Below are 27,237 nucleotides of genomic sequence, written 5' to 3' on the forward strand. Positions count from 1 at the left end.
GGCAAGCAACACATAAAAACTATTTCTGCACATGACCTGGTACAAGAAAAAGAAAAGCCCTGTATCTAACATACTGGGTGGGTAGGTGGCCCATTCCCAAAACAATCACACATAAGAACATGCTGTCTCCGCACTCTAATAGCTGATTAATGATGTCAGGAGAGACTGCGCCATATTTATATATTTGGCATGAGGAAATAGAGGGGCCTGTTCAACGAGTAAAGATCTCTATAGCAGGTCTGATATGTATTTTCTGCTGCTACTATTCTTATTCTTATAGCGCCGTCGATACACATGGCCCTTTACAAAGAACAGGTATGACAGGTCCCTATCCCAAGGGGCTTACAATCTAAAATAAATACAGGGAAACAACAGAGGAAGTGGGGGAAGAGGCATGGTAAGCAGGGGAAGAATATGTGATTACTTGAATACACATACTTTGGCTTAGTTACAATTAAGTATAGGGATTAGGGGGATGATCCATAGGCTTCCTGGAAAAGGTGAGTTTTAGGGGAGACTTAAAGAAAATCAGTGAGGTGGTCGCACAGAGGCATTCTGGGAGGCATTTGACAATTAGATAAAGTTTCAATGAAGCTTTGAAATTTGAATTTTAGTTTTGCAATTTAAACTTTAGATTAGCATGATAAGACAGTTTAAGAGCTTTGATGAGAATCACCCACTTAATTGGATCCTAACCTTAAAAAGGGGTGGGGTGGGGTTAATACTGTTTTTTTCTCGAAGGAATCTACATCAACCAGTGAAAAATATACAATCTTAAGAAAAAACATAACCGGTAGTAAATCAATTACTTTGTAGTTTGCTAATCTATATCTGCTCCAGAAACAGATTTGTTTCCAAGTAAGTAGTAATTGCATTATTGTACACTGAAAATCTCAAGTCATCAGCTCGATTCAGGTGTCACAAAGCTGATGTGATCAGGAGATCCCTTACAAGAGCATAGTACTCCCTCTTTTCCTCCTATTCCTTTGGGTACATGTACTCTCCCCCACCCACCCCAATTAAGATAACTGCAGTCCGCTGCGATATCTCAGTTCAACAACCTATGATTATTGCTAACTAGTTTGTGTCCAAATTGGAGACTGAAACCAGGGGTTGAAATGGGTTTCAATTCCTGATTTCAGTCTCCAGTCTGGGGACAAAGTAAGATTAGCAGCAACAGCAGTTTTCCCAGCTGAGGTACCACAGCAGACTATAGTTAGCACACCGACCTAAAGAAGTAGGAGGGACAGAGGGAGGAATATGCAAGCCCAAAGGGGTGGTCCTAATGACTAAATCACATTTTGGCAATACATTTCCATGATATATGAAATGAGCTACAATGTTTTGTAGACTGCCATTTGAAATCTTAATAGGAGATAAAATATATTTTAAAATTACTCACTGGAAGGCTACTAGCTGTTACTTTAAGAGAGACAGCTTTGAAACCAACTGGAATATTGCTTCCCCTGAGTCTGAAAAAAGTGGGCAGAGCACCACCAGTTTAAGAAGGTTTGCAATGCCTGCACTGCATTGTGGGCCTGTATGTAAAAGTTTAAGATGTATGCAGATTTTCAATAAGAGCACTTTGTTTTAAACATAATTGACAAACAAAAATCTTTCAGTTTCTTCTATATTCAAGTTAAACTCCAAGGGCTAATTTAACAAGCTTTTTAGAAGTATAAACACGGTCTAATTCCATTACCATATATTTTTCACATCTACTGTTCTCTGATTCTCTGAGTGTGTCCTCTTTATACCTTTGAAATGTGTGATGTGGTACATTTGGCTGCATAAAAATTCAATTAGTCACGTTGAGCCAGTTTTGTTCAGGATACCCTGCAAATCTTCCGGCTGTGCAAGTATAATTGAATCAATGTGCATCTGTAACTTTTCCATAGTGCCAGCTTTCACAGGTAAATTTTCTCCATCAGCCTGTAACCACAGAAAATGCAATTAAAAATCTTTGTTAATTTTGAAGAATCAGGGAGAATTCAACATTCATGAAAACAATCATCAATGAAGTATTTGATATCCCAATCATCCATACACCTACCAAACTGCTACATTAATATTGGTGCAACCTCAGTTACACGTGAAGAGGATCTCTGTATATTCAGGATTCATGCAAGCTGAGTTCAGCAGGTAGTTAGATTTGGAACCTTCTCTTTGGGTATGCTCCCTTGATTTTGGGCATTCACAAACAACCTCTATATACCTCTCTAAAAACTTTAATTCAGAATTCCTTACAGGTATTCTGAAAATTTCAAATTGAGTCTAATTTCTCCCTAGTGGAGAAACCTTTAACATTTTCAAGAATGATTTGAGGCAGCCCACCCAGATTCTGGCAACTAAACAGACAGGGAGTTACCTGCTCACAGGAAGAGTTGAAGATGAATCTAAGAGCTGCACCAGACCAAAGGCTGATCTAGTTCAGCATTCTGTTCCCACAGTGGCAAAGCAGATACTCGAGGAAAGGTCAAAAGCAGGACACGAGCACAACACCCTCCTGCTCTTGTTTCCCAGCAACTGGTATTCAGAGACATACCTCCTCCAATACTGGAGGCAACAAATAGCTATCATGACATGCCTAGTAACCATTGATATTTTCCATGAATTTGTCTAAGCCTGTTTTAAACCTATCCAAGTGGTAACAAATTCCGTAGTTCAATGATGTGCTCTGTAGAGAAGTACTTCCTTTTATCTGTCCTAATAAGCTGTCCTCAGCTTCCTTGGATGACTCCAGATTCTAGTATTATGAGCAATGAAGAAAACTTCTCCCTATCCATTTTCTCTAGATCATGCATATTTGTATACACCTCTATGTTCCCCCTTTGCTTGCCTTTCTTCTAAGCTAAAAAGCTCAAAATCTTTCTTTATAGGACAACTGATCCAGCCCCTTAACGCTTTTGGTTGCCATTTTCTGCTTTTTCCCCAGCTCTACAAGATCCCTTTTGAGGTGCACTGACCAGAACTGCGTGCAGTATTCATTTTTTTATTGGCACCTTCATTTTTTATTCTTTTCCCAATGATCCCCAACATGCTATTTGCCGTTTTCAAAGCAGCTGCACACTGGTTTGATGTTTTCGTTGAGCTGTCTGCCATAACCTCAAGATCACTGTCCTGGTCAGTCACCTCCATCTTATATTCCATGAGCGCATATATCACATACACACACACACACACACACACACACAGATGAAGTTGGGATTCCCCCCACCCCACGTGCATCTTTTTACACTTGCTTACATTTGCCATTTTAATGCCTGTTCCCCCAATTTGGTGAGTTCCTTTTGGAGCCCTTCGCAATCCCTTTTTGTTTTAACCACCCTAAATAATTTGGTGCCATCAGCAAACTTGGCCATCTCACTATTCTCTCCTAATTCCAGAACATTTATGAACAAGTTAAAAACCACTGAATCTAATAAAGATCCTTGGAATACCCGACAGATTACATCTTGACTGCCGTGTCTGTGACTGGTTGTAAGAGCATTGACTCTTTGGAAGGGTGAGCTGAAGAAACGAGGGATTATCTCACCATTATTCAACCCTCAAAAAAAGGTTCTCTCGCCTGTACCAACCAGCAGACTATTGACAATTCAGTCGATTAGAAATGTTAAACTGTTTTCCCAACATTATCAGTCCTTACATATCGTTATAAATTTTGTAAATTATTATAAACCATTATGAGTTGCATCTACCTGAATACTTGAGGAAAATAATTCACTGGGGTCCATAGAATAAATATAACTGGTTTTTGAAAAACTCATAGGTTGCCAGATAGAACTGTAGATTGCCTGCTATAACTCTTTTGTGAAACTGATAGTTAAGACCTTCACTTATATTGTTTTTGAAAACCTATTGATTGTTCATATCAATATTTCAAAAAAGTACTGAGTTTAATTGTTATTTATTTATTTTATTATTGCATTTATATCCCTCCAAGGAACCCAAGGTGGTGTATATAATCCTCCTCCTCCTCCTCTCCATTTTATCCTCACAACAACAACCCTGTGAGGTGGTTTGGGCTGAGAGTCTGAGTGGGGACTAGAACCCGGATCTCCCGACTCCCAGTCCGACACCTTAGCCACTACACCACACTGGCTCTCAGTGTTTTCACATTGTACCATTTAATATTATAAATTTTGTATAAAAAAACTAATTACTGGTCCACTGCATTGTTGTTTGGTTCCTTGCACTTGGCGTGTTTGGGCACAATGTCACCAATAGGAAGACATTGCCACAAGTACCCTAAGGTGGCATTGTTATATAAGCCATCTATTTGGGAAAGGGCCATTTCTCAGAGACAGAGCACAAGCTTTGTATGCAAAAGGTCCCAGGTTCAATCCCCAGCATCTCCAAACACAGCTGGGAAAGACTGCTACCATTCAGTGTAGAACCACCACGCCATACCTCACGCCCTCCAGAAGTTTTGCACTACAACTCCCAGAATCCTGACCATTGGCTATGCTGGCTGGGTCTGATATCAGTTGAAGTCCAAAACATCTGGAAGGCACCAGCTTGGCGAAGGCTGGTGTAGACAATACTGAGCTAAATGGACAAGCTTCCTTGGTTTGTTTCAACCAACCTTTGGTTGAAGGGGTACCCCCTCACACACACACTTACTACCTCCTGTGTAGAAGTGACAACAGTTTTAAGTAAATAGGGAAAAATGCAATGTCTTCCACAGTAGTATTTACAAATGTAAGTATCTTCAGTAGCTGCACGCCACCACCAGAGAGAGCTACTAACAAGGAAGCATATTATTCTGCAAGTACCTTTCTTGAATTTCACCTACAAGGGAAATGCTACAAGTAATACACACTCAGAGTCTAAGATACCAGAGGAGTAGCTGCCTAGAATTGCTGGAAGGCAAAAAATATGTCCATGGGGAGATTGCAGGGAAACCATCACAAAAAAAGAAAGAAATGAGGTTTATATAGGTGCAGGAAGAGGCCAGGAAAAAAGCGTACAGGGAATGGAGTAAGACTGCCAAGTATGAACAACCACAGTCCACCCTTGTAGTCCAGGTGGGAAATACAGCAGAGAGATTCTCAGCACTCTATCTACTACCACTCCACATTCCTCACCCGAAAAGGGTGGTGTGTGCACAGCAGTCATAACCCTCTGCTGCATTTTCCTATCATCATGCAGGCTGCTATGTGAGTGTTTTCTTTCTCCTGGCAGGAAAAGGGAAAGCAATCATGGGCAGCAGTTTCTAACAGAGGATGAGGCTGTGCTAATCTCAAACTCTTTCTGCTGCCCAGTTAGGTAAAACGTCAAGTAAAGTCTGGGCTAACTCTCCCCACAGGACAATTGGATATGGAATCTATCCCAACAAGTCTGCTGAACAGTCTCCATTGCAAATCATAACAATGACATTTAATCTTTATAGAGGCTTGATGATCCTGCTCTATACATTTGTCCTGCCTCCTAGGAAGATCCTTTAAGGGTGCAATCCTATGCATGTTTAGACAGGGAGAAGGCCTATATCTCCCAGCATGCCCCAGCCAGCTATGCTGGCTGAGGCATGCTGGGAGTGCAGGCATTTTCTTTGTCTAAACATGTATAGAATTGTGCCTTAAATCACTATTTGTCCCCTAATACCAATGGCACTCAAAATATGTGGTTAGTTTGAATATCTGCAATTGAGCGTTACTTGCAGCTCTTGGAGAAGACCAGTACAACATTTTCTTTTCTTGAAGCTGAGCAATGAGATTTTGAAAGAGATGCAAGCAACACAAAAATACTTCTAGTTAACACAAGTTGTGACAGGAGATGATACACAACTGGAATAATTAGAATTAGGGAAATCACAAATGCTGGCAATGGCAAATAGAATGCTTTGAATACACTTATCCACATACCAGTTTATTCTTTAATTTTAAGACTAGATCCACAGTTTCGACTTCAGTGTGTTTTTGACTCCAGAAAAGTAAATCCTGTCAAAACAAAGAATATATTTAAAATTGATTCATTAAAAATTGCCACTTAAGGCAGGACACAAAAAGGTTTCATTATTGTATCTTCATAGAATATCTTAAATACCTCTAAGTATTGTCTCTAAGCAAACCAGTGCATTTTATAAAACAACAGTTAAAAATGGTCTGAGTGGAAGTCTATGATCCCACTAGATTACTAATTTATACTTCAGGTGTTTACAGACTTCATAAATATTTATCCCAAGCCTGCAGAAGAGCAATACCTTTATTAAAGCCAACCAAAACATGACAAAAGAGTACACAAGCTTTCGAGTTCTCCAAAACACTTCATAACTCTAGGTCAGGGGTGGGTAACTTGTGGCCTACAACTCCCCTCACTCCTGACCATTGCCTATGATGGCCAGAATCGACAGGAGTTATAAGATAAAACATCTAGAAAGCTACAAGTTGATACTGGCTAGGACATAAGAACATAAGAAGAGTCATGCTGGATCAAACCAAGGGTCCATCTAGTAGTCCAACATTCTGTTCACACAGTGGCCAATCTACAAGCACAATACAGGTGCAACAGCACCCTACCTCCCATATTCCCCAGCAACTGGTGTGCCTTGGCTTACTTGCCTCTGATACTGGAGGTAGCATATGGCCATCAAGACTAGTGCTCATTTATAGCCTTCTCCAGGAATTTATCCAAACCCCTTTAAAGCAACCCAAACTGGTGGTAATCACTACATCTTGTGGTAGCAAATTCCCTAGTTTCATTATTTTATTTATTTATTACATTTTTATACCGCCCAATAGCCGAAGCTCTCTGGGTGGTTCACAAAAATTAAAACCATGAAGAGCATAAAAACAACCAACAATTTAAAATCACAAATACAATATACAATATAAAAAGCACAACCGGGATAAAACCATTATGTGCTGTGTGAAGAAGTACTTCCTTTTATCTGTCCTGAATATCCCACCAATCAGCTGCATGAGATGACCCCATGTTCTTGAATTATGAGAGACCGAAGTCGTCTGTGAACATAAAGTACTGCATAGACCAGGGAGAGCGGATAATTCCCCTTCCAGTGGCAGCTCCTACATCTAGAGGGTCGCTCTTTCAGCGTGTCGGCTAACGGCAGCTCGTCTTCCTCCTTTCCCCTTTCAGTAGGGGTTCCGCAAGGCTCGGTGCTTGGCCCGTTGCTGTTTTCTCTATACATGCTGCCCTTGGGTAAACTTATTCAATCTCATGGCCTCCAATACCATCTGTATGCCGATGACACACAACTATATCTCTCATCTCCAGAACTTTCTCCTGATGTTCACGATCGTATCTCGGCATGTCTTACAGATATCTCAGCCTGGCTGTTTCATCGCCGTTTGAAACTCAATATGGCAAAAACTGAACTGCTTGTTTTTCCTCCTAAACCTTCTCCTCACCTCTCATTCTCTCTTACTGTCAACGATGTCACGCTTACTCCGGTCAAGGAAGCTCGTAGTCTTGGCTTTATATTTGATTCCTCGCTCTCCTTTATTCCTCATATCGAGGCAGTAGCTAAATCTTGTCGTTTCTTCCTGTATAATATTGCCAGGATTCGACCATTTTTGTCTGTCTCTTCTGCCAAGACTCTCGTTCACGCACTGGTTATCTCTCGGTTGGACTACTGCAACCTCCTTCTCTCTGGCCTCCCCTCGTCTCACATCAGTCCGCTGGTCTCTGTCCACCATTCTGCCACTAAGATCATCTTCCTGGCCCGCCGCTCTGACCATGTCACTCCGCTTCTGAAATCTCTTCATTGGGTTCCAATTCACTCCAGAATCCAATATAAACTTCTCCTGTTGACCTTCAAAGCTTTTCACGGTCTAGCTCCTGCCTATCTCTCCTCTCTCATCTCACACTATTGCCCCGCTCTTGCTCTTCGCTCCTCTGATGCCATGCTTCTCGCCTGCCCAAGGACCTCCACTTCCCTTACTCGGCTTCGTCCTTTTTCTTCTGCTGCCCCTCATGCCTGGAACGCTCTTCCAGAACACTTGAGAACTACCAACTCAATCACAGCTTTTAAAACTCAGCTAAAAACTCTTCTTTTCCCTATAGCTTTTAAACATTGAGTTTGTTCTGACTCTATACTGTTAGCTTCACCCTACCCGGTGCCTGCTTACACTTCCCTGTGCCTGTTTGCATTCTCTTTCCCTCCTTATTGTTTACTACAACTTTATTAGATTGTAAGCCTATGCGGCAGGGTCTTGCTATTTACTGTGTGGTCTGTGCAGCACCATGTACATCGATGGTGCTATATAAATAGATAATCATCATCATCATCATCATCATCATCATCATCATCTAATGCAATGCTGTTCCAAAGAGTCCTTTGGCAGGTATTCAAGGGGCACAAGGAACTACAATTGGAAGGTGGGGACTGAAGAGACCCAATGTGCACATGCAAGACTCTGCATGGCCCTTTGGATTCCGGTCATTTAACATGACTTTATATAAACATTTGCATTTTTCTTGTCAGAACATTCTTAACCATGCAAGTTAAACTGGGTTTTCAAGTACAAATTGTGCTTTGTATTATAAATACCCATAGAGGAGATAAGGAAGAAAAGGCTTAATGCAAAGCCACTTCTCTAACCTCATTACACAATGCTTCTAAATGCAAGGCCTCCAGCTTCTGTGTCATTTCTTTCCGCCGCGTCTTGAACCAACCATCAAAATTACAAGATTTCAGAAAATGCCTTAAAGACAAAGGGGAAATGACTTTTATTAGCAGAACACTCTGTAAATCAAAGTTGCAGCAATTCTCTGCCTTCTAAGCCAAGCATATTTAAAAACTTAAAATGTAACTATTATTGACTGTGGGAAATACTGGGCAGCCCCTCTGACAATTGTTTGTTTAAAAAGTCTCTCTTAAAACGTGTCTAATCTCTCTCGGGACAATAACTCACTAGTCAACAATTAAAAACAAATATCAATATGTTGATTTGCTACTTCCCATGTTAAAATAGTTCCTCTTGCTAGGGCAAAATGGATTGATTCATATCCAAAGCCTTGGTACTTTGCACATTGTAGAGACAAGGCTTTCAGTTTGAATGGAAACTTCTTAACTGGCTATTGATGTGAGATGCACATGAAGCCATCAGCCCCAGACGTTACTACAGATGCAGTGTTTAAATTCCAGCTTAAATGTGGACTCACCAGGTTTCCTTTGCAAATGCTCTTCTGGCCCCATTCCCAAACTATAAAGTGGGAACAGTAAATGCCTACCTTTTGGGGCTATGGAAAGGATGAATAATTTGACTTAACATTTGTAAAACATGGCATATAGTAAAATCGCTCTCGCATTATTAATATGCTTACTACAAAAGCATTTTTTTTTACATGTTGATCAAATAATAATGAAAAGCACTATGTTTTTGCAATACTCTTATGACACAAGTTGATGGATTCACATAAGCTAGAAAAGAACCGCCCAGAGAGCTTCGGCTATTGGGCGGTATAAAAATGTAATAAATAAATAAATAAACATTTGCAAAATAGTTCAGTTAGTGTGAGAGACATGGTTTTTCTCTGGCTTTTAATTGTTTTTTTTTAACAGATTTGCATCTTGCTTAGGTTGTAATTTATATATAACTTAGTATGACAAAGTTACCTGTACAGTCCTATCCAGTCTCCTTTTAATCTAGAGGTAAGCTGAGGCCCTGCTTTCTCAAGTGTTTTCATAAATTCCTCTTGGCTGAAAGGTTTCAATTGTGGTGGACTCTATAAGGGAAACACAGCTCCAAGTGAACAGAGCACGAGACTGTAGCTCTTCACAAAACAAAATGTTCATCTTACAAAGATATTCTCACCTTCCAAGGTGATATGCTCTTTTGCAGAGGCATCAAACTTGCTACATATCGTTCCTGAAAACAACAGAGGTGCAATAAATAAATAAATTCTGATGTTTGATTTCTGTACTAGACAAATCCAAAATTATTTATTTTTATTTTATTATTATTTATTTATTTATTACATTTTTATGCTGCCCAATAGCCGAAGCTCTCTGGGCGGTTCACAAAAATTAAAACCATTAAGAACAAAATAAAACATCCAACATTTCATTTGGTTCAAAGTATCTAAAAATAAGCTGAATAGAAAAGCTAACACATGATATATCATTGCTTAACAGCTAGGTACCCTTGGGACAAATCTACCCCTTGAAAGGATAACATCTGGGTCACCATAAGCTACCCTGGGTCACCATAAGCTACCCTTGCCTCTCCCACCTGCTCTTCTTTTTAATCCAGAACTGCATGAGGGAACTGGAGGAAACACCAATGTAAATTCTCAGTTGCAGGACAACTCCAGGCATTCTTGAATGAAACGGATTATCTAGATCCATTTCAATCGGGTCTCAGGCCTGGTTTTGGAATGGAAACTGCCTTGGTCGCCATTTGGGATGACCTCTGTCAGGAGAAAGACAGGGGGAGTGAGACCCTGTTGGTTCTCCTGGACCTCTGAGTGGCTTTTGATACCATCAACCATGGTATCCTTCTGGATAGGTTGTCTGAGCTGGGAGTTGGAGGTACTGCGTTGTAGTGGTTCCGCTCCTACTTGGATGGCCGATTCCAGAAGGTGATGCTGGGGGATTATTGCTCTGTGCTGTGGCACTTATGCCACGGGGTTCCACATGGCTCTATTTTCTCCCCTATGCTGTTCAACATATACATGAAACCACTGGGGGAGGTTATCCGGAGATGTGGACTAAGGTGTCATCAATATGTGGATGATACCCAGCTCTACCTCTCCTTTTCATCAAACCCAGGTGAGGCAGTGACTGTTCTGAACCAGTGCCTGGGCACGGTAATGGACTGGATGAGGGCTAACAAACTGAGACTCAATCCAGACAGGTGGATACTTTTAACAGGTGGTTCATCTGTCCGGCGAGGTGATGTTTGCCCTGTCCTGGATGGGGTTGCACTCTCCCTTAAGGATCGGGTCCATAGTTTGGGGGTGCTCTTGGATCCAGAACTGTCACTTGAGGCACAAGTGAACTCAGTGGCAAAGAGCACCTTTTATCAGCTTAGGCTGATATACCAACTACACCCTTATCTGGATAGATAGCCTAACTACAGTTATCCATGCTCGGATAACCTCTCGTTTGGATTACTGCAATGCTTTATACGTGGGGCTGCCTTTAAAAACAGTTCGGAAACTTCAGCTGGTACAAAACAGGGCAGCCCGTTTACTAATAGGGACTGGCTGGTGAGATCACATCACGCCAGTCCTTTTATAACTTCATTGGCTGCCAGTCCAGGTCCGGGCCTGATTCAAAGTGCTGGTACTAACATACAAAGCCCTAAACGGCTTGGGGCCAGGTTATTTGAAGGAACGCCTCCTCCCATATGTACCTGCCTGGACATTAAGTTCATTCACAGGGGCCCTTCTCCGTGAGCCCCTGCCAAAGGAAATTAGGCAGGTGGCTACTAGGAGGAGGGCTTTCTCCACTGTGGCAGCCCGGCTATGGAACAAGCTTCCCAGAGAGGTCCACCTGGCGCCTACACTGTATTCTTTTCGTTGCCAGCTGAAGACCTTTTTATTTTCTCAGTATTTTAACACCTAAATTTAAACTTTGCTGTTTTAATTCTGTATTTTAATCCTATAACAATTTCTACTGTGTGGTTTTATCCTGGTTGTGCTTTTTATATTGTATTTTATATTTGGGTTTTTAGATTGTTGGATGTTTTATTATGTTCTTAATGGTTTAAATTTTTGTGAACCGCCCAGAGAGCTTTGGCTATTGGGCGGTATAAAAATGTAATAAATAAATAAATAAATAAATCTAAAGTTGGTCCTACTTGTAGACCCATTGAAATGAAGGGGACATATTAGTCATGACTAACTTCAGTCCCATGGGACTGAAGTTAGTCATGACTAATATGTCCCCTTAATGTCCCATTTATTTCAAGTAAGACTAACTTTGGATTTAACTCTCAGATGTTACATATGCTATTAATACCTTTGGTGAGTAAGCAATGCACAGGGTAAAAGGAATACAGGGTAGAATCGTGGAATAGTAGAGTTGGAAGGGGCCTATAAGGCCATCGAGTCCAACCCCCTGCCCAATGCAGGAATCAAGAAGAAGCATAGGAACATAAAAAGCACCAAAAGTCCATCTAGTCCAGCATTCTGTTCACACAATGGCCAACCAGTTGCCCACAGGAAATTCACATGAAGGCAATTGCACCCTCATGCCCATTGCATGCAGTAGAAACCTGGCTGTAGGGCCAAATCTATCTAGTTATACATTGTACTATATTGATCTGCTCAAAAGATAGTTTAATCTGAAGTTATGTTTTTAAAAACATCACACTAATCCCCAAATTTTCGCAGTATTAGCAAAAGTAAGGCAAGATATACAACTACATTGGTTACTAGAAACATCTGTATGGACAGTCAAAAAGAGAAAAATAAAAGTTGTACAAAAAGACAGTATATCCACACAGGAAAATGTAACATGTATAAGGTCCTCTGAAGCACTTTGTTTTACATTCTGCAAAAGGAAATTTTGTTTAGAACATTTTTGTAATCACAAAGACTGCAATCCTATATACATTTACATGGAAGTAAGCCTCACTGAACACAGTGGAACTTACTTCAAAGTAAACATACTTAGGATTGCACTGCTATTCACCGACAAGTTGAATGTCATCTTTACAAAAGACTGAATGCAAATATAGCACTTGTATAGACTTTTGGGGGGTTGGGGTGGCACTCATGCTCAATCCAAGATTAAATGGATTATACTTTTTTTAAGAACAATTATTTTAAAACATTTTCTGACTAACAGGCAAATTGTGACGCTGGCATCACCCTCTAGGTCAGTGGTTCTCAACCTGGGGCGCTCCAGATGTGTTGGACTGGCTGGGGCATTCTGGGAGATGCAGTCCAACACATCTGGAGTGCCCCAGGTTGAGAACCACTGCTCTAGGTGAATAACCCATTGTAAAATTCTGTCTTCACCCTAGGCTTCTAACAACGCAAGCTTATGCATGTCTATTGAGAGGCAAGCTTCACTGAGTTCAATGGGACTTACTTCCAGGAAAGTGTGTAGAGGATTGCAGCTAAGATATTTAATTACACATATCTGCAATTTTCACTGATCAATAGAGAAATGTCATATATAGGGCAGCTTACTAGAGGAATAATGAAGCTTTGGGTCAGTTCCAAGAAGTAACGTCGAAGAATTATGCTTTGGGCTTCTCCAGGACGCTTCTGCTGTACTCCCTAAAAAAGAGAATCAAAATAAGTAGTCTACTTTCTCAACATTTTAAAGACTACATGCTATAGTCTTACTCCATTGATAAGTGCATCTATTATATTATATTAATGGTGCACTTATAATACTTCTATATAATTTATAGATTCCTTATTTAAAGCCATGAATTAACTAAAGCAATAGATTGCTAGCACTTAACAGAGGGATAGCCATGTTATCTGCTGCAGCAAAAACAAAGAGTCTTGTAGCACCTTAAAGACTAAAAGAATAAAGACTGTCTGAACCCATTTGTTGGTTTTTAGGTGCCACAAGGCTTTTTGTTGTTGTACTTAACAGACAGAATGCAAGAATAAAATATGGCCCCAGACATGGTGCAAGAGAGAAAAAGAAAAGAAAAGATCTGTCTCCTGCTTTGACAACTGCCTCGCCCACATTGTCATGACAGAGCATAAGATGTGGGGTCAGTCAGCACTCAAATCACAACACACCTCCATGGGTATATAAACACAACTCAGATTACTTTCTCTCAAGCTCTATCTTGTGTTCAGTTGGAATTCACAAGGGGGAACCATAGTTTGGGGAGTTTAATAGAAAGGACACTTTGTAGAAAAGGAGTAAAAAAAATGTTTCCCTTAAAGAAAACTATTACATTGTTTTCCTTTTGTTTAAAAAAAAAAAAAGTACATACCCCTCACTTTTCTGCCTCTGCCCAAGATCTATTACTATTAATGCTTCATTCAGCTACAAATTGGAAATATTACCTTTTGTAACTGTTTTATTATTTCTTCATCTTTGTTCAAGTATGGCTTATAAGATGTATAAACACCTGAGGGGGAAAAACAGAATTTTCCTCTGGTTTTGATCTGTAAGAGTATACTGCACCTAGTAAGTTTATAATGATAAAACTTATTACCAGGTTTAGAATCCAAAGTCTTTAAGTTCTTCAACTTTTTCACTTTCACCTGCTTTGGGACTTCACCTGCCAAAATGAGTAAACAGACACTACATGAACATATAAATCAAATGCCAGGATCTCAAGAGCCCAAGAACTTAAAGTTGTTCTGCATACAAAAGAGAGCTTTGCCAATTGTTAGCTTCTGACCACAGAGGTCTCCAATATTTTCAGAGGGTGCAAACTAACTCTTCTTCTCTGATAAGATGGGATAAAGGACCCCAGTGAGCATATACAACACTCTAATTATGTATTATGATTTAACATTTCTATTCCACTCAATAGCTAAAGCTATCTGGGTGGTCTACGTTGATTCCATACACTAGTCCAAAATTCCAAATGCCATCATTGCCATGATGAATATTCCATTTTCCCCTGGCAAGGATGAAGTTATTGGAGCTGCAGTTATACTAAGCTGGGAGGGCACAATGCAACAATGGGCAAGGTTCTCCCCTCTCCTGCTCCAAGCTGGAGAAGACAGCTGGGGCTTGTTGTTTCAATGCTCAGAGCATCTCTGCCACTCAGTGCCAAAGTAAGTCCCAGCCTTGTCCTTCAGCTCTGGAAAAGAAGGCTGGCTGTTTGAGCAATGGCTGGCAGACACAGTCCAAGTGCCTTGGCTGTCTAGTGCCAAGTTTGGAGCTGTAGGGGAGAGGGGATCGTTCTTGCTTGGAACGTGCTTCCAAGGGCTTGGAAGCACGGACAACTGTGGGGATTTCATCCCCTCTCCAGCTCAAAACTTTGAGATGAGGGATGGGAGAAAAGGCTTGTCTCTGATCTCACCCAGAAATGCAGTGCAAAATCAAGAGCTAACAGCTCAATCTTATGCATGCCTACTCGGAAAAAAGTCCCACTAAGTTTGAAGCGACATTTCCCCAGGTAAGCATGCTTAAAACTGCAACCTTAGTTTTAAGCTGTAGTGGGAATGGACAGTGTCCTGGTGAGCCATGATTTCTGGCCCTCTGCACATGTGGAAGCCCTATGAGTCCTTTAGATCCCACACATTAGTCATATAGATAGTGACCAGCCATAAGGCAAAATTCATTTGCAGAAAAAAAACCCTTGGCATTATTTGCATATACGCTCCGAGAGCCTTTTTTGGCTGAGGAGCGGGGTATAAGTATGATAAATAAATAAATAATAATAATAAATAATAAAACGAAGTTATTTGCCACCGGATAGCAAATTACAAGTTAAGATATAATTTTTAAAAGTGTTGTCTGAAGCAATGAAGGATTGCCTTTCGTTATGTTTTCTATATTTATTTCGGTCCAGATAGCTGTCACTGTTGTAGTCTCAAAAACTAAGACCTGAAAAGGCAAACGTATTTCATAGGCCCAATTGGTTAGCTTTAGAGAGTGCAACCTTACATAACTCTTCTTGTCTTTTACAGAGCAAGGCAATTTACTAACTTGCACCAGTGTAATTTTACTTTCTTTCTTGATTATACACTGAAGTCTTAAATGGTATTGACAAGCTGGGTTGGGAGGTGGCCTTTCCCTGCAAGGACGTGATGGCAAACACCACGCCTGTCCCCTCTGCTTTGAATCCAAGGTTTAACCCCTGAGAACTTCAGTTAAAAGATCCGAGGTAGCAAGGCTGGGAATAATCTCTGCCCTAGACCTTGGAGAGCTGCTGTCAGTCAGAGTGCAGATCTGGTGCCCTCCAGGTATGTTGGACTACACCTCCCATAATCCTCAGACAGCATAGCCATTGTTTGTTGGAGATGATGGGAGTTATAGTCCAACACATCTGGAGGGCACTAGGCTGGGGAAGGGTGAAGTAGACAATGGTTAGGTAGATGGACCAGCAGTCTCACCCCATTTTGTATGTAGGCTGAAGCAATTACTCTCATTGGTTGTAGCGCCACAAGAGGTGAACACAAATGGAGCAAAACAACATGATTCCAATTGCTACTGGGGAGAGGCTGGGAGTTCAAGAGTACTGCTCCATCTCAGAATGCAAACCGTGCACAATGGCCTGGCTGCCTCCTTCCTTTCTTCATTCTCCCGCTTTAGTGAAGGCTAGGCAAGCATAAACCACTGCATTCTGGAAATGAAGAGGAAGTCCTATGTACTACATCCCCTCTGCTCACATACCCTTCACTTTTTCTCTGGTTGTGGCAGAAGTAGTGGTATCAAACCTAACAAGATGCTCACAAAAAGAGCATCAGGGAAGTGGCAGGCCTGGAGAGTGAGCAAGAGGTGGAAGCAGGTGTAGAAAGCTTGGCACCCATCACCCTTCTGCCTTCCATAGCTTTGCCTCCCCCATCTGTATAGCCTTGCACATCTCTTGCTGTGGCCAAGAAACACTGGCTTTCTAAATATGAATTTTCATACAAATTAGTAAGTAGCCTTGCTATATGAAAACTGAAAACCTTTCCATTTTGTTTAATGTAGAGTTTTGCTGGTGTAAATACATACTCTTTTACAAAACAAAGATGGTCTAACAGAAGACCATCATTTATATCTTCTATCACTTATATCTATTAAATTCTATTCAATTTCCCTTTGATTTCTTACTCAACTCTCAATACATACCAGCAAACTGACTGTTTTGGTCTGATCCAATACTTCAGTTTCAATCCTGGTTCAGTTTTTGCAACTTTCAATCTATAAAGTGATCTAAGTCAATAGGAGATGTAAAGCCAAGCTACTGTGTTTCATACCTAAAACCCAAAACATCCTCGCCACTTTACCTAATTTCCCTATTGTTTCCTGTTTTGTTGACTAAAGGAGGAAAGAGATTAAGTTGTAATCTTTCGTACATCTTAGAATAAAATTGCAGTCAGTATAAAGACTTTACCTGACAGTTTAATGTCTCCTATTCGGATGATGTGCGGCCAGTGCTGCAGTGTTTTTGCAAAAAATGGATTTGTCACTCCTAATATGACAGAAGGCCTGAAATGCAGAAAATTCTTCGATGAAATAATAGCCTCTCTATAGATTCAGCGCTAGCAAATTCCAGAGGAGCAGCTGTATTATGCTGCTTCAGAAAACACAAAGAGGAGTTTTGTGGCACATTGAAGACTAAAACTTGCATCCAAATTAGCCCCTCCCCAAAAAGAAGGGCTCTTTTCATTCAAGAAAGGGGCTGTGAACCAGTAGAGGCTCCTGCTCATGAAAAGGGAAGATTATTTTTGCAGCTTCCTCCAGCAGCCTCCTGCATCACCTCCCACGCTGTTCCAGAGCATCCTCTGACTCTCAGGGGAAATTGGAGAAAAATCATCTTACCCCAACCCATGTGATGGTTAGTCTTCCAGGTTTCACAAGATTCTCTTTTGTGTTTAAATTTACCAACATCTATATTTCTCACAGAATTTGAATATACTTCCAAACCAAAAAAGTTTCTCTTCTAGCTAAAACATATTCACTTCTTCTCCATATTGGGATTAGCAGATTACAGTATAAATTACAGGAGACAAATAAATAAATAGTGGAGAGGACAAATGAGATTACATTATGAATAAAACAATTTAATGTTTAAAAAACAAGTACCACCAACACCTCATCTGGAAAACTTATTAAAGAAAACGCTCAAACAATTGCAAAGGACTATACAAAGAAGAGCTAGACCTGTCTCATGAGGGAGGGGAAACTTGTTAGTGACAATGTCATATTTTCTTCATTAAACCCACCAATCTGACTATTGTTGCTACCGCGTTGTTATTGCTTTCATCTTGAATAAATAAATAAATAAAATGCACACACGCCAGCTGAATTGGCATGCCTGTTAAATAATGGAAAGGATAAACTACTTTTTATAAAGCAGTTACAATGCTTCCTCAATGTCCTAGCAGAGGCATAATATCTATACAAAACAGGAATGTTTGCACAGCTATAACAAGGATGGGGGCGTGGAGGGAATGGAGGAAGAACATACATACACACATGCATAAAACACCCAAGGTACCTAACTGATGAATCTCCAAAATGTTCACAACCTCATTTAGGGTGCAATCCTATCGTTACAGCTATAAGCTTTCAAACTCGGAAGCTTATGGCCATCCAACGCAGAGCAGGAACAGCAGCAGAGGCAATCTTTGCTTCTGTATTTTGGTTAGCTGGGGCATGATGGGAAGGAGGCTAGGGAGGCCTGGGGATAGGCATAAGATGGCCTCCCCAGTCCCCTCCCTTCTCTGTCCATTGGCACTCCCCCTTTCCCTCCTCCCTGAGGTCACTTTTATGAGCTTGGAAAGGCAGCTGACACAGTTCTCTTCACACCGGCTGCAAGGGAGAGGGGGCAGGGAGCTCAGATTCTTGGTTCCAAGGTTGGAGTACTGTCTTTGACCTAAGATCCAGGAATCTGAAATATCCCATGATCCCCCAGCCAGAGTCTGGGGGACCGTAGGATATTTCAGATTCCTGGATAGTATTGCTCCCTCAGAAATATGCATTGCAACAGCTCCTATTTCCGCCTCCCCCCCTCACCTTAACATTAGCCTACTCCGACAACGAATACTTTTTAATTTATGGAACCCTTCTGAGTTTAGATTAAAAATTGTTCCCTCTCTGAATATTTTACAGTAAAATCTTTAAACAGAACAGCAAGTAAATCCAAGTGCAAGTAGGACAATCCTCTAAATCAATAGAAGAATTATTACATAGACACTGCAATGGAGAATTCTCCTATGCAACAGGGAAGCTCAGACATAAAACTAAAATATTCCACAGAGTCGCAGCGGAGGGTACCAGCTCTGTTTAAAATAGCAGCAAAATGCTAAACCACAAGTTCCTTGATCTTTTTTACATTTACATAGTGGGTCATCATTTCAAATGTTGCTTTGTTTCTGTGGAACTGGTTAAGCGAAACAATTTCGTTTCTAAAAATATCTTGCTCACAAATATGGTTTCCATGTTTGGATACTTCCCCCTGCTAAGATCTTTGTTTAATGAAATTTTAAAATTATATAGTTTCAACACAAGTTGTTACTGGTTTTTGAGACAGAGCCCAATAAAACTAATACAATCACAGACTTAATTATCAGGTTACCATATAGCAAGGAAATACTGCAAGAAACATTTTTGTTTTGTGTTTTATGATTTATTGGAAACAGTTCCACTTTGGTTCAAAAGTAACTGAGACTTATTGGAGAAAGAATGCTCATGTACCATCACTTCAATGCAAAACCAGTTCAAATACTGTAAGCTTGACAATTTGGCTAGGCATACTTTAGAATACTGGTACATTATATATGTTCTTTCTGGAATTAAGATTTTTTTTTATCCTGACTTGATAAAGGATTTCTTAATAGCCTTGTAGATAGAAGCTCTATTATTGTAAGTTTAAGTTATATATACTGGAAGATAAAACATTATATCAAGACATCAGCTGCTTTCTATTTCCTATCTCTGAATATTAAACTCAATTAAAATAGTTAATTGTGGACCGTATGCTTGCAAAACTGAAGGATAGTGCCTTCTGTTAAGGCTTCCTAAACAGGTCCTTAGTTTTCATTTAACCCCTTTATGGCTTCAATCCTTCACACTTACTTGGGAGTAAGTCCCACTGAACTCAATGGGACTTACTTCTGAGCAGACATTGATAGGATCACCGCATAAGAAAGAATACTGATTGAAAAATTACTCTATCAAGATTTTATAACTGTAATCAATTTTACTTACGGGGTCTGTGTACGAGTGGTATATTCTTTGAATTCACTGTCATGTATTGTAAAATAAGGCCTAAAATCACTGCAGTACTTCAAAGGTGAGATACAACTGTGAAACAAAAACGCAGGCAGTAAAATCAAAGGGTGTTCATGTGTGTTACATGCTTCCTCTGTAGATTACTCTGATTGATGAAGATAAATTCTACTATGTTTTTGCTATTCTTATGCTGTCTTTTAAAATATTTGTGGCTGAACTGTTAATCCTATCCTATATTCTAACAGTGAGTGCATTCTCTGAATGAGGATGCTTAAGTAGCCAAAATGGCAGTATCCATGTACAAGAGAGAGGTATTAGCAAGCGTGGGGATGAAAACAAGAGGTTTCGAGGCCCAGTATTGGGCAAAAGGCGGGATACAAATAAATATAACAACAACAACAACAACAATTAGAAAAGATCCTTAAGGGAAGAACCCTTCTCCAAAACACTTCAATGAGGTCTAAGCACTCTCAATGGCCACAGAATACTGGCTGACTGTTGTTGTGGGGTGGGGGGGTGGAAAACTGAAGGGACGGGGAATAGAATGGAATATCCTGAAAAGAGACTTGGCTGGCTGAAATTCGGAACAGGAGAATCCATACTGCAATGTTTTGTTGCAGATCCCACTCATTAATTAAATCTTATCCTCTGATGCATTTATAAGATACTTTGAACACTATTCTTGGATCAGGTATAAATATTTTAAAATAAGCCAATTAAAACTTTTGTCTTTTTTCAGGCTGTTCTGACATATTTCTAGGACAGGGTAATGAAAAAGAAAATACTCATGATCATCTTTCCTTCTCACAATGACTGGCAACTTTTTATTAAGTTGTTACTATTTTACTTCAACGGGCCTGTTCAGACAATACGTTAAGCCATGGTTAGGCCACTGACCCTTTTGCAGAAAATGGTTCGTAAGCGTGTTTAAACTGAAGTTATGTAGCAATAACTACAGTCATAAATGGTTAGAAATGGTTCACACAACACGCTAAATATAGTTCATACAACATGCTAAGTCATAACATTTAGCTCAAAATGCTTAACCACTGTGGCTTAGTGTGTCGTCTGAAAAAGGTCTGTATTTCAAGAGGCATGTATACTGAGATCATGGTAATATGTTATTTTAATCAATTAAAATAGACAGAAGCCTCTGGTCTCAGACACTCCTGGAAATCTTATACCCTGTCGGGCTCCTGGCTGCACAGTGGGAAAAGTAATTTTGCCTCCTGTTCATCCTCCTCCCACAATACCTGACGGAACACCTCTCCCGACATGAACCTACCCGTACACTGCACTCAACATCTAAGGTCCTCCTCCGAGTGCTTACTCTGAGGAAAGCTTGGAGGATGACAACAAGGGACAGGGGCTTTTTAGTGGTGGCCCCCCAATTATGGAATGATCTCCCCGATGAGGCTCGCCTGGCGCCAATATTGTTATCTTTTTGGTGCCAGGTCAAGACCTTTCTCTTCTCCCAGGCATTTAACAGCATTTAACAACATATGCTAAGTTCGTTTGTTTTTTAATGGACCCCAGAACTGTTGTTGTTCAAATGGATACTGTTTTATACTGTTGCTTTTATATTTGTGATGGTTTTAAATTTGTATACTTTTTAATGTTCACTGTTTTTAACTTTTGTAAACCGCCCAGAGAGCTTCAGCTATAGGGCGGTATATAAATAAATAAAATAAATAAATAAATAAATAAATAAATAAATAAATAAGTCTAGCTCAATTACTGGCGGTGACTGGGGACTGGTTATAGAGAAGCCATAGGATTCTGCAGACCCAGACCTCTCCTCTTCCCACCCCCACCAAAATACGTCCTTTTTGATGTCTACAAAGTTGGTGTTACAACCTCAGAAAGCAGCTGCCTCAGTTCTTTCTACAGCAACTCCAGGGGGTGGGGGTGGCAGGGAGGTGGCACCTAATTAGTTAAAAGGCAAACTAAAACCTTTTCATTCATTGAGAGTCATATTACTATTATTATACTTTAACTAAGATAGCAAAAATAAGTATCATCTTTCAAAAGCCATCAGATACAATCCAACTACTTTCTTTTACGTGGCATTTGACCGTATTACATATTCACAAAAATTCATACATGCTAAAAAGCCTACATTCTTGAATTAAAATATAATGCGGACTACAGCACTCAGTATAAGTAAGGTAGCATAATTACGTGTTTCCTAAATGTTTGGGTTTCGCACAATTTGTGATTTCCTTGGGGTGCCTTGGATGATAAAAGGAAGTAAGAGCCATTTGGGGAGAATCAACAGATAGGGCTGAGACTGAGAGCCCTAGGAAGATTTTCCCTTGGACCATGAGCAAAATAATAATAATAATAATAATAAATCCATCTACAAGCACATTGAGCTTACCTGCATGCTTAAGGTTTTTTTTTCCAACTGTGTGATTTTTTTTAAATGAAAGCTGAGAACCTGAGGATTCTGCTAGAGCCTTCACATTGTGACTCATAGTGAGATCACAGTGGTGGAGCTTTTTAGACTTCTCCATATGTTTACCTTACAAGTGCCAACACAGTTTCTGAAGACTCTGATGGTGACGGTGCCATGACAACAAGCGGTTCCCCTAACAACACTAGCTCCCATAGCATCTGGATGTGAAAGAAGACTGGCAGGAAACATCTGAAACAGATTTACAAGAATAGTCTTTTTTTAAAAAAATATCCTCCTCTACTTATAGGGGAAAGAACAGGAGCAAAGAAAAGGGAGAACAAATACAGGGGACGGACAGACATGCAACTGTAAATGTGACCTTGACTCATACCATCTTGATAGTCTAAGATTTGCCTGGCTATTGAATCTTTCTGAAGGTTAAAAGGCAGGGACAAAACAGCAGTAGAGATAAGTGTGGGTTAGAACTACAGCCAGAGGCCACACAACTAGTAGCTCTCTAGCTTTGGCCAAGCAATGGGGACGCAATGGCCTCAGACACAATGACTAGGTTTGGACGATCACAGGGGTAAAAGAAGCTATCGTGGTTGTTCACCCCCCATCACTCACATGTGCTGCGCATGTGACCAGCATTTTCATAATTACTTGGGATGCAGCGTGGGTTGCCATGTTGTCCACACTTGTCACATGGCATGGCAGGGGTGGCTTTATACCCAACCCACAACATGCAGTAGGGGTTGTGGGGTGGGTACAAAGCCACCCTTGTTACACCATGCACTGGGTTCGGATGACATGGCAACCCCAGCTACATCACAGGGAATTATGCAAGTGCTGGTAGGAGAACCCCATGACTGTGTGAACCCCACGACTGTGTGAACCCAGGCAATGATTGAGTTTTCACAACACACTAACCCACACTCAGTGGTTGAGTGTGGGTTGCTGCTGAACTGTGGGTTAGTATGTTGTTTGAACCCAGGATATTTTCCGCAGGGTGGCTTGTTAACCCACACTCAATCACTGAGTGTGGGTTTCAGTGTTGTGCGAACTCAGTCATTGGCCAGGGGTAAAAGATACCCTCCCACGTGTCCTGTACATGAGACTGGCATTTGCATAATTTACTGCAACGGCAGCTGCTCATGATCAGTATGCATGGGGAGGGAAAATAAGCCATCTTGGCTTATTTTCCCTCTGTAATCGTACAAACATGCCCAGTGTGTGTGTAGGTAGAACTTTAGCCAGAAACCACACAACTACCAGTTCTCCAGCTTTGGCCAGGCCATGGGGGATGCAGTAGCCACAGACACAATGACTTTATAGTGTGGCATCCATTATGAAGAGAGCATAAAGAAAGATGATGCTAAGAGCTCTGAGGATAAATCTAGGAGTGTGGACTAGAGGCAAGAGGAGAGGACAAGCACAGTGCAGCCTCTGCATCTTGACTCTCTTCTTGGAAACTCTACCCAGAAGCTCTCAGAGATAAAACAATACATTTCATATTAAGGCAGCAATGGAAATTTGCAAGAGGTGCTTCTCTTCCAGTTACTGCCTGTACCCTCTCAACTTACTCAAAAGGGCGACTGATCTCCATCCCTTAACACCAATATATTAAAGACAGTTATCACAACATCGTCATAAATCAGAGGTAGGAAACCTGGTACCTTACAGATGTTTTGGACTTCCACTGCCCTCAGCCCCAGCCACCATGGCCAAGAATCATGGATTATGGGAGTGGTAGTCCAAAACATTAGGAGGGCCCGAAGTATCTACCTTTCCCATAAACAAAATACCCCATCTTATATATTTCACAGGAGTTACATATTACCACCAAGGATGACTCTCTGAAGCTCAATACCCATTTGGTAGTTAATTGATTAAAACACTCAATTTCTGTAACTCCCTCTGATGGGATGTGTCAGCTTCAGGACTTCAGAAAGTGCAATGCTTTAATATTTTTACCTGAAGAGATCTACTTCATGGACAGTAGGCAAAGCAATGGAGATCTGTGTGTCTGCCTAAAAAGCAAAACAAAAAATCTTTTGGTCAGATTAGCACAAGGCAATGGAATAAAAATTTGTATGCACCAGGGCTGGGCGGAAGGGAAGTTTGGATCTACTGATAGATCTCTGGGGGATTTGCAATAAAATGGCAATGATTTCTGGGTTCTTGGGGCCATGAGGGAGGGAGTGTGCTGCCTCTTGCCCACTCACCAATTCTGCTTTGCATCCGCTTTCATCAACATTACCCAGGAATGCCATGGTTTATTGTGGGGTTAAAACTCTGGATTGCTTGTTCCTCAAAAACCTAGAGTTCCAGCTTCACAGATCGCATCACACAATCCAGGAATGGGGCATTCCTGGGTTGGTGCTAAAAGCAGTTGGAAAGCAGAAACATGGGAGGCAGCTTTGCTCACTTTGGCCATGGTTCAACCAATGGATTAAAGAATCTATAAATTGGCATTACGCGAGGACCAGGTCAGTGACTCTTCCCTGCCCCCATCCCAAAAATTATTCTGCCAAAATGAAGAAAGGTCGGGATGCCTGGGGGTGGAAGTACTATGAGCTTCATTTAGTTCTGGCACTCAAAAATTCCTGGGTTCAGAATTCTTTAATTCTGAACATATGTCTTTTGCACCAGTCTCCAGTTGGTGGATCTGGGGGTTCTAGTAAAAAAGTAGACCCCAAAAGCTTGAATTCTGCACACTCTTGGCGTGCGGTATGCTGTCTTTATAAGAATGATCACTTCTCATACTTAACCAGAAATGTAGATTGCCACTCACTAGGTTGATTACAGAGACTAATGCTTGCTTCTGGACAACTAAGAGATCTGTTATATTTGATTCACTTCTTCAGTGAATGCTTCAATAAAGGCACTAAACATTCTGTTTGTAAAAGCTTCTGTTTGGCTCTACACCTATAAGAGATGAAGCTTGTCTCTTTCTCCCCTTACCTCCCCTTCCAATTCCAAACAATGGTCACCCCTAAACATAACGCATATTTGAGGACTGGGAAACCCACTTAGACATGAATCGGGAAGGCAGAACAGAAAACTGTCTGGGAATATGAGAGAGACCAAATTGTGGGGGAGGTTGAAAGGGTACAGGAAACCTCACCATTCCCACCCTAATGGTGGGTAGCTTGCATCAAAAGGGAGGAGTGTAAAGAAAAGCTGTAAGAGAAATTACAGGTAAGGGTATGTAAAAAACAAACAAACACTCTCTTAAAGGGCAATGAGATTTCCAAGAGGAGTAACAACCCTGAGCAAGAGAGAAGAGAGAAAAATAAACAGGCAGGGGAGAACATACGAGAAAAATGAAAAGCAGGGAGTTGGGAGAGAATGGAACCCACAGAGACAGCTATATTTTGAGTGATTAGGACTGTATGAAGTACTCCCTTGTTTTAGAATATTAAATTCTCACCACATAGGTTTCAACATTTACAATTTGGATAGGTTTGGATCCATGAATGGAAGAGCATTTTTGGATCTAACCCCAACTTTGGAATCAATCCATAGTGTTCTGCAATATTCCTAATTTGAAGTAATGTAGATCATTGCTTTGGATCTGAAGTTGCTTGCTGTTGCCACATCAAGCACTCTTCTCATTACTGAATAAAATCATTTGTTTTGGTACAAATAATAATGTTAAGCAGTGCTTAATGTAATTTACTTGTGCAAAAATAATATAAATTGCACAAGCTTCCACTTTCCATTTCTCATGTTACATTTCAGTACTTGAAGCCCCTATGGCGATTTCTACTTTACAAAATATACTCTCCCTTACTTCGGATTGTAGGCTTGCATGTCTAGAAATGAAATCTGAAAGTCAAACCTTTTATTTTGAGGGAGTGTTCAAGTGGGTTGTGAATTACCTGGTATGTTGACTGTAATACTTGGGTTGTTCCAGGCTTGTCATGACATGTAGGAATCCGCACCTTAGGAAGGAGACATAATATGTTTTATATGTTATTCAAAATACTAATAGCCTACAATGCTAACTTAACATCAGTTAATAAATGAAAGGATCTAACCACTCCTGAAAGCAATAAGAAGATAAGAAGAGCTAAAGGTCCACTTAGTCCAGCATTCCATTCACACACTCCCTAATTAGCTGTCAACCAATCAGCTATCCTCTCTCTTCAAAGTTACCCTCCACTCCCACCTCTTATAGGAGACTTGCAAATATGAAAATAAATACCTTTATTACAATGCCCATAATAGGCAAATGTAGGGTTTCCCCTGGGATTGGTGGTGGCCATCGATCAACATCATTACAAACTGAAAACAATAATATGCAATCAGCTTTGTACATTAAGAACAGTCAATTAAATTATAACAATGCCTCCTAAAATCGATAATTCAAGAGACCCTCCCAACAGGATTTAGTCAATTTACATCTATCTGACAATATCACCCCTGAACTAGATCAATGCCTCATATATCATAGGCTTCCTCAGTTGACAAACTGGCAACCTATGCACAAGCACCTGACAATCTACCGATATACTCTAATGTACCAATTTTGGAGTCACAGATTCACAATGCAGTTCTATTTTACTAGGGATTCCAGACTTGCACGAATGTGCAACTAATATGAGCATTATCTTTGAAAAATGTGTAACTTCACCAGATCAACAGTGTTACCAACCTGCTTCCAAGTAAGGTTCATTCTTTTCAAAATATTCAGGTGCAATTTGTCCAAGCACAGTGTGAAAAAAATGGATATAAGGCAGCTTGCTGATCAGAACCAAGGACTTATATAGAAGAAACAAAATAATTCATGATTACTACAAGTATTTAGAATAAATGCTGTAAATCGTCACTAAATACATGTATTTATAAAGTCAACATGTTGATATTTTTATTTTGCTATATAGCAACACCCTTGAGCTACTGGATGAATGATATTTTACACTCATGTGCATGTAAAAGTGCCCCAATGGCCCTTATTAGGGGTTAGACTAAGTAACCTGGGAATAATGTAATTTTATGCAGAGAATCAGCAAGGGAGGGATACTTAATTCCACACACATCCCGGTTTCTC

The 27,237-nt window shown here is 40.5% G+C and overlaps 1 protein-coding gene across 1 annotated transcript in view; it reads right to left on the minus strand.

Moving 5' to 3' along the window:
* Positions 1–627: 627 nt before the first annotated feature.
* The window catches only part of DENND6A (DENN domain containing 6A), a 41,485-nt gene continuing 14,875 nt past the window's right edge, over positions 628–27,237 (minus strand). Inside the window, exons 6-20 of the mRNA XM_063121330.1 lie at positions 26,842–26,947; positions 26,392–26,471; positions 26,066–26,128; positions 24,156–24,211; positions 22,308–22,430; positions 19,760–19,855; positions 16,941–17,035; positions 14,100–14,165; positions 13,948–14,012; positions 13,105–13,194; positions 9,777–9,830; positions 9,578–9,687; positions 8,561–8,663; positions 5,865–5,939; positions 628–1,932 (exon numbers count right to left, since the gene is read on the minus strand). Of these exons, the coding sequence (XP_062977400.1) occupies positions 1,807–1,932; positions 5,865–5,939; positions 8,561–8,663; positions 9,578–9,687; positions 9,777–9,830; positions 13,105–13,194; positions 13,948–14,012; positions 14,100–14,165; positions 16,941–17,035; positions 19,760–19,855; positions 22,308–22,430; positions 24,156–24,211; positions 26,066–26,128; positions 26,392–26,471; positions 26,842–26,947 (1,308 nt within the window). The 3' untranslated portion in view covers positions 628–1,806. The remainder of the gene's footprint in view (positions 1,933–5,864; positions 5,940–8,560; positions 8,664–9,577; positions 9,688–9,776; positions 9,831–13,104; positions 13,195–13,947; positions 14,013–14,099; positions 14,166–16,940; positions 17,036–19,759; positions 19,856–22,307; positions 22,431–24,155; positions 24,212–26,065; positions 26,129–26,391; positions 26,472–26,841; positions 26,948–27,237) is intronic.

This window comes from Elgaria multicarinata, chromosome 3 (assembly GCF_023053635.1).
Source record: "Elgaria multicarinata webbii isolate HBS135686 ecotype San Diego chromosome 3, rElgMul1.1.pri, whole genome shotgun sequence".
Taxonomy (NCBI): domain Eukaryota; kingdom Metazoa; phylum Chordata; class Lepidosauria; order Squamata; family Anguidae; genus Elgaria; species Elgaria multicarinata.